Consider the following 13,265-nt stretch of genomic DNA (forward strand, 5'->3'; position numbering starts at 1 on the left):
TTCAGAACACGTATGTAAGTAGTACTCTGTGTCTTTCTGAATAGTGTGACCAAAGCATCGTATCTGTCACTCCTCTTAAAAAATGAACTATCAGTCTAGTTGGGATCCCTGTATGTCCCCCCTCTATGATTACATTTTCTCTTTCTCTGTCAGAAAGGCTTAGTTTGTTTTTTTAGCTTAACTATCTAAAATTGCTAAACTCTTTTTCAAACTTCAATGGAATGAGTATTACTTTCCAATTTAGAGAGAAAAGGCCACCCAAGTGAGTGAACTCCAGGGTTTGATAATTGCATAGTGTACTGCTAACAGCAGAGGCTTGTCATTCACAGAACACTGCGAGCCCAGAGCTCTGGGAATGCCCAGTTTCCAAACATGTTTAATTTGGCACCAAAACCTTATCTAAAACAACATGGGTTTGTTCTGGTTGTCCCGTGCCCCCTCCCCCACCCCCCTCCCTCCCAATTTTTGAGACAAGTTTTTACTTTATAGCTCAGGCTGGCCTGGAACTCGGAATGTAAATCAGGCCAGCCTTGAACTTTTGGTAATTCTTCTGTCTCAGTATCTCCAGTGATGAAATGCCAGGGGTGAGTCACCACACCTAGTTGGCTCTCCCAGCACGTTTTAAATTACTTAATTTTAAAATCTGTTATAATTGTGTTTATGTATATGTGTATGACCTGTGCATGTGAGTGGGTGTGTTTGAGTTACAGCATGTATATGGGGGGGTCAGAAGTTAACTTTCAGAATTCATTCTTACATCATGGGTTTCAGGGTCAAACTCAGGTTGACAGCCTACCATGGTTTCTGCTGCTGTGATAGAGCTGTGCCCAAAGGCAACTTAGGAAAGACAGAGTTTATTTGAACTTATGATTCTAGAGGGAGGGTCTTTGATCCTGGGAAAGGAATGGCATGGTGGCAGGAACAGGCAGCAGGCTAATCACGTTTATCCACAGTTTATCCACATACAGGAATGGAACACAGAGAGAGAGAGAGAGAGAGAGAGAGAGAGAGAGAGAGAGACAGACAGACAGAGACAGACACAGAGAGAGAGACAGAGAGAGAGACAGAGAGGAGATTAATCAGAGTTTTAGAAGTCATAGTGAGGTCAGTGTGTTTTCTCAGAATCTTACACAATTGCTATTGCAGTGTTCTGTGTTTACAACTGTTGGTGACAGTCACACCAAGTGGCAAAAAAAAAAAGGTCCTGTAACATTAGCAGGTTCTTTTCCTTTAGTGAAGAAGCTGTAGATGCTCCTAAAAAAGGTTATCACGCAAGTAAGAGGCTTTGGAACAGTTCTCTCATAATATTAAAGTGGTCTAGAACTGTGTTTTCTCACAATTTTAGTTTCTCTAGCCTTTGGGTCAAGACACACCCAAAACATTTGTTCACTAGTATTATGCCAGTATCTCCCCACTCTTCTTCAACGAAAATAGCTTTGTTTTCCCTGATGCTACAAGCAGTGTACTTATTAAAAAAAAAATAAAAAAGTAGAAGTACAAAGGAAAAAAACCCAGTATTTCCCACACCCAGATAAGGTTTTGGTGAATAATTTAACTACTTACAAAAGCATAATCCTGTCTCCTTTTAAACAGATTTGCTTGCAAACTTCTCTGTTTTGTCTGATGATGAAAATCTTTTTGCTGGAGCAAATTCTCTTTCACTGACCCCACCCTTTACTTCTCCCTCTCTCTCTCTCTCTCTCTCTCTCTCTCTCTCTCTCTCTCTCTCCTTTTTTTGAAATCTCTGCCAGCCACCTTTGGAAAACTGCCCTGGCTGCTCAGAGTCAGGGCTGCACAACAAGCTGTTGGCACTGGTGGCTGCCAGCAGTAACAATCCTGGACGACTCTGGGGACAGCCTTAGTTGTAGGATGCCAGGCCTTCTGGCCCTTGCTTTCCTTTGGCTGCTCCAGGGACCCTGAGATCTTTGTCTCCTGGAGACACGCTGGCCAGATGTGCATGCAGTTCATTGTCTTTCCAGATTGGGTCCTGTTTGGTCTGTGATGTAGACGAACACAAGCGTGGCTTTGGTCCTCCATGACCTCTTTCTGGCAGTGTTCATCCTCGGATTGCTCGGCAACTAGTGACCACAGCTTTTCTGAAACAGAAAAGGGACTGCTTTTGTTTAGGTGGTGGAACTTTTCTCTTTCTTTCCTGTGGTTGATTGATGCCTCAGACTTTTTCTTCTTTAGTGGTGCTGAGGATTAAATTCAGGACCACGTGAATGCTAAGAAAATGCTCTACCGCCAGCCATGTCTTTCTTTAGACTCCAGTCTGACACTGCATTAGCTTTCCATTGCTCTTATTACAGTACCGTATAGGAGCAAATCATGTGAGGAAAGATTTTGCTTTATGTTTTCTGTATGTCATGATAGGGAAGGCATGCCAGAGCAGCTCATTCACAGTAACGAGGACATGCGGCAGAGGCTGCTCAGGACCAGGAAGCTGTGTAAGATAGGAAGTAGACGGATAATAAACCCATAAGAACCTACTCCTTCCTGCCAGCTAAGCCCGTCTCCTGCAGCTTCCCCGAAGTGTGCTGCTCTGTGGGGAACAAATAAGTGTACAGGGCTTATGAAGGCCTTTGCTTTTAGTTTGCTGTAGCTTTAGACTATGGTCCAGTTTGAGCTGGGCTATGGTCGGTAGACACAGAGAATAATGCAGGTGGAGTTTGCCCAGCTGGGAACAGCTAGGTGGTGTGTGACCTGTCTGTTGCATTGCTGTGGTGGCTTTGAGTCATGAGACTAGAGGGGAGCATAGACAGCACTGAAAGGAGTTGCTTTCGTATTTTCTAGTTCATCCCCATGAGATCGGATATTTTATCTGTGTGCTCATTACTGGATCTGTGTTCCAGCAAGCAGACCGGTCCAGAGCCTCTGTGCACTCTGCACTCAGTAATGACTTCCTTCTGACTGCCGGGCACACTGTCCTAGTTAGGGTGACTATTGCTGTGATGAAACACCATTACCAAAGGCAAGTTGGGGAAGAAAGGGTTTATTTGCCTTATATTTCTACGTCTTAGTCCATCATTGAAGGAAGTCAGGACAGGAACTCAAGCAGGACAGGAACCTGGAGGCAGGAGCTGATTGATGCAAAGGCCATGGAGGAGTGCTGCTTACTGACTTGTTTCTCATATCTTCTCAGCCTATTTTCTTATAGAATCCAGGACCAAGCCTACAGATAGTATCACCCACAAAGGGCCTATCCCTCACCCCCATCAACCACTAATTAAGAAAGTGCCAACAGGGTTGCCTATAGCCCAATTTTGTGGAGGCACTTTGTCAATTAAGGCTCCCTCCTTTATGATGACTGTGGTTTAACCAGCACACACACTGAGTGTGCAGTGAAAAAGAAGGTACCCAGAACCCCCACCTCGTGAAACATTTTATGGAAAGGTAGACAGTCGTGTAGACGACAGATAAGCTAAGCTAATGGCAGTAGTAACAGAAGGAGGAAGACAGAGCGGAATGTGAGACTGGGGGTGACTCCTCGAGGAATGTGGTCCATGTGGCAGTATAATGACCAGGACACCATAGATGCAGAGAGTCAGAGTGAAGCTGTATGTACCATAAATGGAAAGAAGTCTAGTATGTGGATTTGGACCAGAGGGAAAGGCTGGCATCAGTTTGAAAGGAGAGCCTGGCACGACGGTGCGGAGCTTGGAGTGGAGGTTCAGTGCATCCGCTCCCTGAAACAGTTTTCTGTCATTCCTCACTGATCATAGCCCATTCTCGACCGTAAATCTGTTCTGGTGTAATAATGAGTTGTTCTGTCTCCCTCCCCTTCCCTTCCCTCCACACTCACACTTTAATAGCTGTTGGCAGGTAAGGAGTCTGAAACGGAAGTGGGATCTGTGTTCCCAGTAGGAAGTCAGTAACAGAATAGCCATAAAACAGAGAGGAAAAGAAATTCGACATCAGTGGGTGCATTCAGCCCTGTATTACATCGTCTAAGACCTACAACATCCTGTAGCACCAAATGCTGCCCCCTCCCCAAGAAAATATTAAAGCCATCTGTGTGGTTACCCATCCTGTGAAGATAATAGTAACGGGGAGATTAACTATGATTAAGATTTTATATGTGGGTCCACTTTAATCATGGAGGAGAAGAAAGGCCTTGTGACAAGAGGAGCTGAGAGAGGGATGGCATCATCCTGCGGATTTGCAGTCCAAGGAAGGAAAATGGCCCCATGGCAAGCCATGAACTCATTCCTGAGGCCTTGGCCCACGTGCGCCCTGGCCTGTGGCTGGAATTGGGATGTCAGTGAGGAAGCTGAGGAGAGGAAGAACTGATGCTGCACTGTGGAGGAGATGCTCTGCCGGCTCCACACGGCAAGCTCTCCCATGGAGACGCTGCTGCGTGCTTGTCAAGCTCTGCATCACGGGTGTTCTCTTTCAGTTTATTATGGAGCACATAAACTCGATGGCTGTCCTGAGACTCTCACCTACTATCTATAATAGGATTTCTGTAGGGAAATGCCAGGTGATCAAAAAGCATATTGCAAAGGTACTTTGGAATGCACACTTTGTTTTTGTGGACAGGCTTTTGTCTGGTTGTTGCCTCAAATATTTGTATTGGAAAGTATTAAGATATTCTAGTTGATCTACTGGCTTCCAAAAAGGTCACTGGATCCCTTGGTTATATTTGAATGTACTTAGGTTAAGACCTACATGCTTAGTGGAAAGAAAGAGCTTACTTTGATTTTAAAGCTACATATTATTTATTTTACTTATTTTGTGTGGTGTACATGTCTATATAAAAGCCATGGCGTATGAGCATAGGTCAGAAAACAGTTTTTGGCTGTCAGTTCCTCCTGGGAATTGAACTCAGTCACGTTACCTACTGGGCCATTTCTCTGGCCCAAGAACTTGATTTTTTAACTTGGAAATTTTAGTTATATAGGGAGACTATGCTCAGTTGACTCCCTATGGCTTCCTGCAGTGGGAGACTGTGCTTGGATGACTCCCCATGGCTTGCTGCAGTTTTAGAGACCTTGCATTCTGGCCCCAGCTCTACCGTGCTGTGACGTATGCGGAAGAGAAGTGAAGGGACTGGGTAAGGTCTGGGACTAGCTGCACAGGCAGCTCTGCTTTGTCACTCTGCCTTCTCCATGTATACGGCTCAGTTTACATCCTTCCCAAGTTACTGCTTGACTTCTTCCCACCTAGATCCTTTGTTTCTTCCGGTTTTGAGCTCTTGCCTGGAATGGAGTAGGTGTGGGAGTGGACACAAACAAAAGATGAGGTCTCGTCACAGTTCCTGTTTATGGCTGGCCTGTAGAATTCTTGGGAAACATGCTTCATGTTCATATGTTCACATCTTGGTTAAGACAGTAAGGGCGATTCTTAGGATTAGAGTTTTAAAGATTCAGATAAGGTCCTAGACGTCAGAATTACTCATAAAGATTCTTTAAATTTTTAATTAATGGGTTAATAAAATTACGATGAAATATAATGATCAATGAAAAAATGATAAATAAAAGTAATAAAAAATTTGAAATGTGCAAATGGAAGGTGGTCTTTTCCATCTATCTTTGTGGCCTGCATGACAAGCACCTTCACACAGGAGACTGTACAGGATTCATTGTATAGTCTGTTGGGATTCTGAGACCAACTGAGCATCTCTCTGTATCTAAAGATGCCTGATGTACTCAGACCCTCCTACCTTCACGAACTTTCAGATCTCTAGGACTGAACAGGAAAATGAATGGAGAATTAAATGTTCCTGTATGTTTGTGAGGGTTTATTCAGTTCTGATTTCGTGTAAAAATTTTTGAATAAATAAGTGTATGTGTGTGCATGTGCCTGCTACAGCATGTGTGTAGAGTCATGATGACAACTGGAAATTGTTTCTCCCCTCCTACTATAGAGGTTCCAGGGATTGAATGCTGGTGATCAGGTTTGGTGGCAAGACCTATGATCCTTTGTGTTAGATGCTAATATCCCTAGTAGGTGCTGGTCAGTTTGTCTTATGGGTTAAATGAGATGATTTATTTGGAAGTTTCTATCAGAGTCTACAGAATAATGAATTCAAACATTTGTGGGTTTTTTGCTTGTTTGATTGTTTTGCTACAGGGTCTCACTGTGTAGCTCTGGCTGACTTGGAACTTGCTGTGTGGACCAGACTGACCTTGAACTCAGAGAGCTCTGCCACCCAAGTCCTGGGAGCCAAGGTGTTCTCCACCACACCTGTCTTAAATTTTTGTTAAATCAGAATTAAAATATTATAAGCATCTCATACTTTAGTGATCAAACAGTTCTTCCAACTTTCATGTTTCTCCTCCCTTCTCTGTATTTGATTTTTTGAAAACTAAAATTTGAGATAGTTTTATCTGTCATTTTTGTTTATGATTTTGTTATGATTAATTCATTTTTGTTCTGGCGTTTTTAGGATGAACTGAGTGAGGTCATCGATATTAAGGATCCAGATTTCACTCCTGTGGCTGAGCGGAGACAGAAACGCCTGGCTGCTGAGTTGGCCAAATTTGATCCAGATCATTATCTGTGAGTATGAACTTTTGTGACAGTTAAATAAATTAGTTACTTCACACTTCCTTACTTTTTTTCAGAAGCTTCGAGTGTGTGTGTGTGTGTGTGTGTGTGTGCAACAGTTATGTGAGCATGTAGAGGCCAAACCTTGACAATGGTGACTTCTTCGATCACTCTTTGCTTTATTTCCTGAGTCAGGGCCTCTCACCGCATCCAGAGCTCACCCCTTCAGCCAGGCTGGCTGGCCAGCTTCTGCCAGTGAGCTCTAAGAATCCATCTGTCTCCATTGTCCTTACATCACCATGCCTGGCTTTTTATTTAGGTGCTGGGGATCTGAACTTGGGTCCTTGTATTCGCATGGAAAGCACTCTACTGGGGAATCCATCTCCACAGTCCTCAGTGTACTAGACCCATGTCAGATCCTGGAACTAGTGAAGGCACTAACCCTAATGGACACTGAACCTACCCTGTAGTGGCTGTACATCTGTGGCCTTTGCAAACTTGCTACTTAGTTTATACCAGCAATGGAGAACTCATTTTTATTTTAATTTAACTTTTTATTAATTCTTTGTGAATTTCACATTATGCACTCCAATCCTACTCATCTCCCAGTCTCTTCATACCCATCCTCTGCCCTTGCAAACTCCTCTCAAAAAGAAAAAAAAAATCTTATTGTGGAAGCTGTAGTGTGTTACAGTGTTCCCCACAGCACACCCTTTGGCCACACCTTTTTACTTGCAAATGTTCATGGCAGTGAGTCATTGGTCTGGTTCAAGCCTCTGTCTTCAGCTATAGCATCACTACTGGATCCTCAATGGGCCTTCTCTCAGATGTCCTGTTGTTGCCCTGTATCATAGAGACCCTACAGCTCTGGATCTGCAGGGCCAGCCCTTCATGTGCTTCTGCAGTTCATAGACAGGGTAGATGTTGGGGTGGGCCAAATCAAGTTCCTGGATCTGGGCCTGGGTGGTAGCTCAGCTCTCTCACACTCACGCCCTTAGGCTGGCTCACCTGCTGCAACCCCTGTAACCAACTGTACTGGGCCACCCAGGTGAGGTACAGGGCCCACTTGCAGTGGAGAACTCTCAATAAACTCTTTAGCACAATCAGTGAGTCATGACACTTTTTGGGGTCACGTATCAGATATACTGCATATCAGATGCTTATATTACAATTCATACTACTAGAAGAATTACAGTTACAATGAAATAATTTTATGACTGGGGATCACTACAACATGTGGAACTGTGTATCAGAGCATTAGGAAGGTTAAGAACCGCTGCTTTAATAGTTTCCTCACCAGGCTTAAAAGCATCAAACTCACGAGAGGGTCTGTACTTCTTTCAAGTAGAATTTTGTCGTGGTTATTCGTCTATGTAACCGAATATGTCTTAATTTCCGTAAGAATCCACATCTACATGTGCTGTATCTGCCTAGTCTAGGGTCTTCCTGGAGCTTTTATCTGCTACCAGTTACAGTGCACAGTAGTTGTCCTTTGTGCGAGAGCATCAGGGGAACCTAATCGTAGTTGTGCTGTGTTTTCCACCCAAATCTCTTGTGCCCTTTGCTGCAGTCAGAACTGTATTTGGGAAGGAACTTAATAAAACAGAGATGTGCTGTCTCTTATTGACCAGATAACAGCGTGTTTTGCATTTTTCACTCTGAATACCTGACTCTGGGGGTGTGTAGGGAATGAGTGTAGTTCGTATGTTGATGTAGTACTTACTTACTATTTTCCCAAGTGATTTCAAGTTGTTACCCATATAACGGTAATCACCACGTTCCAGTATTTGGCAGTGTTTTCAGTTTATCATGTCCACCCATAGAATTGTTCCACAAGGAGGAAAAGGTGCAAGGACTTGCCCAAGGTCACACTACTCTTAAGGAAGATGGGTAGGACTTGAAAAGAGGCTTCCTTTGTCACTCTGTTTCCTTCTCATGTACTCTCCGCTCTAACTGCCATTGCTCTTGTGATTAACACTCTCTCTCCTGTGAGCCAGTGGGATACTAATTGGAATAGCAGAAGTGAGTCTTGTGATGTGTGGTGATGAATGGCTGAGCATCCTAAGGGAAGCCAGGGAAGAGTGGGCTGTGTTATACTGTGGAGGACATCTGAGAGACTCTGCTCCATTTAGACTGCCATTTCTAATTACTTTTATCTCTTCAGTGGTGGTTTTAAAGGTCCACTGAAGAGTAATTTGAAGAAACCCATTTAGAATCATGCTGAATATTTAAAGTAGAATTTTCATTGTCAGCAAATTTCTCAGCCAGTCTGAAAACAGAATGAGCTTTTGAAGGCTGAAATTTTAAGTGGGAGGTAGCTTAATTAGAAGAACTGTCTAGAAGAATACGTTTGTAGCCCAAGGAGATTAGGATATTGAAGTTTATCGTTGGCAGCATGACAGTCTAAGCAGCCTGTTTCCCTCCAGCTTCTGCACTTTTGTATCCAGAAGCTTATTTCCTTTAAGTAACTAAGTTACAAATGTGTACAGGTGTCACAACAGGTATGGAGATCAGAGAGCAACGTGCAGGATTCAAAGCTCCCACTGTGAGGGTCTCTGTCCACTGAGCCATCCCGCTGGCCCCAGAAGCTCATTTTCTGTTTAGTGTGAGTGGAATGTTCATGTGTCTTAAAGAGTGTTCTCAGAGGAGTGATCGTGTCAGGTTTTGAAAAGGGCTTCAAGAAAATGAATGTGATTTTAGCCTAAGCAGGATGGCGTTGGGCCAACTGCCTATAAAGAAGAATTTATACATTTCAAAGTAAACTCTATCTGCTTTGAGGTTATGGCTGTTTTGAATGTGTTGTGAAATAGAGATCTAATGTGGTTTGATTATTGTGTTAGTATGTCCTACAGCCCGTGAACCTCATTGTTGCTGAGTTTTTACACCATTTGTTCCTTTGAGATAGGATTCTAGAAATTTTAAATTTCACTTATTATCACTAGTGTGTATGAATAAAGGTGTGTACCATGTCATTAGACAACATTTTCAGGATTTGTTCCTCCTTCTAGCATGGGTTCTGGATATGAAGCTCAGGTCACCAGGCTTGAGTGGCAAGTGCTTTTACCTGTGAGCCATTTGTTGGCTTGAATGCTATTTTTACACTAAAGTCTGTAGGCAACATCTTGAAGTATTCCTTAGTAATGTTTCACCTTTATATATGGCCAAATATTTCTATTTCTTTCCATGAAGATATTGTATTTTTTCCTTCCTACATTTGTTTTTGATTATTGGGGAAAAATTATCATAACCAATTTATTAAATCATGCTTATTTCTTTGTTGAGAACAGGGAAAGGATTTAATCAACATTTTAAACATCTGTGAGATCACGAAAAACCAAAAATGATCCAAGCCTTTTTTGGAATAGTATTTTAAGCTGTGGTAGATTTTCATTATTAGGAGTTTGTTAAAGAGGCTGACACATTGATCTGTTTGTCTGTTTACTTTTTTGATGTATTGAGTAGATTGCAGCTAGCATTTGGGAGGCTGGATGGGGGCTTTCTATTCAGCACTCTAAGTATAGGAAGAAGCATTGGATAAAACATCAGTTTTGTTTGTTTCTTTGTTTGTGTGTGTGTGCTAGCACAGCAAGCGTTGGTTTGAAAGAGTTTCTGACTCACTGTTCTGTAGAGTCCACTTGAATGTGATGAGTCTCTATCCTGTCTCTTTCACTCCAGTGGGGGAAGTCGGTGGCATATCTGGTGGAGGGCCATTGTTTTAGCTAGGGCTTCAGTGCTGTGGTGAGACATGACCAAGGCAACTCTTAAAAGGGTAAACATTTAATTGGGGCTGGCTTATAGTTTAAGGCGTTTAGTCTATTATCATGGCAGGAAGCATGGCAGCATGCCACAGACATGCTGAAGGAGCAGAGAGTTCTGAGTCATGATCCGAAAACATCAGGAGACTGTCTTCAGCAGGCAGCCGGGAGGAGGCTCTCTTCCATACTGAGTACAACTTGAGCATAGGAAGACACCTCAAAACCCACCTCACGGTGGTTCTCTAACAAGGCTACGCTTCCTCCAATAAGGCCACACCTCCTGCCATGCGTATTTAAACCACACAGCTATGAAGAAGCAAGTTTGAAGTTTAGAGAATGGCTGGGCATCCTACAGATGTCTGTTAGTTTTCACTACTGTTATTTGGATTAGAACATTGTGATGCACACATTTAATCCCAACATTTGGAAGGCAGACATAGGCAGATCCCTGTCAGTTTCAGTACAGCCTGGCCTATATAGTGATTTCCAGGACAGCCAAGGCTACGTAGAGAGATCCTATCTCCCCCTCCCCAACCCACAAACAAAACAAAACAAAGCAAATTAAACATATACAGAAAGCAAGCAAGCTGAGGTGTGTCTTTGGCATCTTTCCTCCACACAGTCAGTCAGTCCTAAAGCTGTGCTGTGTCTCCCTTTGGTTTCCTCTACTTCACATTTCTGGCCCTCTTCTCACATGGCTTCTTATAGCCTTCTGACCACCTCACAGCCTTCTGTGGGCTTCATCAGATCAGTCAGCTGTGAGGTCGATGCTCTCCACCCATGCTTGGGGCTCCTCGGCTTCAGACAGCAGCCCCTCTCCTGAGTGTGACGGCAAGTATTCTTAGTGATCTGGACCCCACTACTCCTGTTACTTCAGTTTTGCCCTCCCTGCCTGTGCTTTATACCAAGCAACAGCTGACACTTGCATTTTCATGGCTTCCCGTGTGTTTCTAACACATGCTGATCTTTTGCTAGCTTTTTCCTCCCTGCCCCATTTCATGAATAACTCACCTTCAAGGCTGTGCTCAGACATCACTGACAGAGGGTGCCCTTCTCAGTGGCTTTTCTATGTGCCCCCTTACCTCAAACCACATTGTATTCTAGACTTCTGTATTTGTGTCCTTGGTTCTGATTAAATAGTGGACCCCTCATGACAGGTTTAATCTTTTCCTGTTTCTTTGTTGCTATGTGTGTGTAGAGAACTATGTATATGAATTCAATGAATTCAGAGGTGTTTAAAAATGTGAAAATAGTTGATTATGGAAAGCAAATGCTTAGTCACGAGTCATATTTATGTAGCTCTTAATTTATAGACAGTGTAAAGAATAAGCCATTGGTGGGTCTGATGGTGTAGCCCAAGGTATGCTGGAGGCTAGTGAGGACTATAAGGAGTAAGTTTAAGATTTAGAGAACATCACAAATTCAAGGCCTTCCTGAGCTATGTTGTGAGTTCAAAGCCAGCCTCAGCAGTTTATTGAGACTGTCTCAAAAATAAAATGAATAGCAGGCTAGGGATATAGCTTAGTGGTAAAGCACTTGCCCAGCATGGTGACGTATGAGGATCAATATCCAGTACAATGCAAAAATGGAAAACAGAATAACCCATCCCACTTTAGATTATTGGAATGGTAGCTGAGTAAATGAATATTTACCCAGAATAAGTTACCATTTTGGAGGGTTTTATTTTGGGCCATAAGATAAGCTTGCACATGCTACAGCATGCATGTGGAAGTCAGGACAATGTGTGGGAGTCAGTTCTTCTACCATATGGGTGCTGCAGCTAAACTTGGGCTTAGGGGCAGGCATGCATATCCTCTTACCAGCTGTTTTACTGTTTTTATTTTATTTTATTTTATTTTGGCCAAGATATATCACGTTTCTGGGCCTCAGCTTCCACCTGTGTAAACTGAGTATTTTAGTGGGATCCTTCTCAGTTGTTGGTGCTGGAAGGAGTGGAGGGCATCATGGATGCAGATCTTCATCTATACGTTCCCCAAGAACACTACTTTTCAACCTGAGAAAGTACAGAAAACCTCCAAAGAATGGGGTTTTTCTAGTGTCTACAAAGGTTGTTTTCATCTCAAGGAACTGTTAAAGTTAACATAGCTCAATAAAGTAGGTAGTATTTTAGTAGAAGATATTCATGTTCAATAGTGTGCATCAGTGTGTGTGCGTGTGTGTGTGTGTGTGTGTCTGTATGTGTGTATTCTCAGTCTCTGTGGAAATGCAGTATCCTGATTTACATGTTCATCTGTTTTATTTGTTTGTTTGTTTCATTTTGCTTTTGCTGCTGAGCCTGAAAGACATTTTATTTATCTTAACATTGCTCAAATCTTTGCTAACAAAGCCAGCATCAGTTCTGGATGGCATTGCGGTCAGTGTAGGGTGAGAGCTCAGGGAAGGACAGCTCTTTGCGTGCTTTCTGTGTAGAGGATCAGGAATGACTAATGCTCCTTTTGTTAGGTGGTTGCCTTTTGCTTTATGGGATTAGTAACCATAAAGAGAGTCAGCACAACACCCGGTTTTCTCTCAGTGTGTATTGAATTGGTGTAGTCTCTATTTCTGTGCAAATGTGATAAATTAAGATTAGAAGAAGAGCCAGTGCAATCTGATTTAATAAGCCCATTTATTTTTGAGTAGAGCTGACTTCTTTGAAGATGAGGCAGTTGAACAGATTTTGAAGTACAATCCGTGGTGGAATGATGCCCATGCAGAAATGATGGCCTCTTTGGGAAAGAGCCAGGAGCCAGGGGATGCTGCTGCATTCGGTAAGAAACTCAACATTAGCATCATTTGTGATTTTAAAACTCTCATTGTTGCGCCAAGCCACTGCCTTTTGTGTTGTGTGGCATGATTTTAACTGTCTTTCACTGTGAAAATGGGGTTTTTGATAGCTAATTTTGGTGCATGTCTTTGCCTTTCTTTGCTGGTAGAATTGAAATGTAAGGTACTGTAGAATTCCACACTAAATCACTCAGCTTATTTTTGTTGGACAGTCCTCATGAAATAGATCTTACCTTA

At 42.8% G+C, this 13,265-nt stretch overlaps 1 protein-coding gene across 1 annotated transcript in view; it reads left to right on the forward strand.

Annotated features, from left to right (window-relative positions):
- The window catches only part of SHQ1 (SHQ1, H/ACA ribonucleoprotein assembly factor), a gene marked incomplete at its 5' end in the record, with an annotated part of 122,571 nt that overhangs the window by 38,226 nt on the left and 71,080 nt on the right, over window positions 1-13,265 (forward strand). The window contains 2 exons of the mRNA XM_080914430.1: window positions 6,389-6,501; window positions 12,885-13,012. Of these exons, the coding sequence (XP_080770556.1) occupies window positions 6,389-6,501; window positions 12,885-13,012 (241 nt within the window). The remainder of the gene's footprint in view (window positions 1-6,388; window positions 6,502-12,884; window positions 13,013-13,265) is intronic.

The sequence above is a fragment of the Micromys minutus genome (assembly GCF_963924665.1).
Source record: "Micromys minutus genome assembly, chromosome: 3".
Taxonomy (NCBI): Eukaryota; Metazoa; Chordata; class Mammalia; order Rodentia; family Muridae; genus Micromys; species Micromys minutus.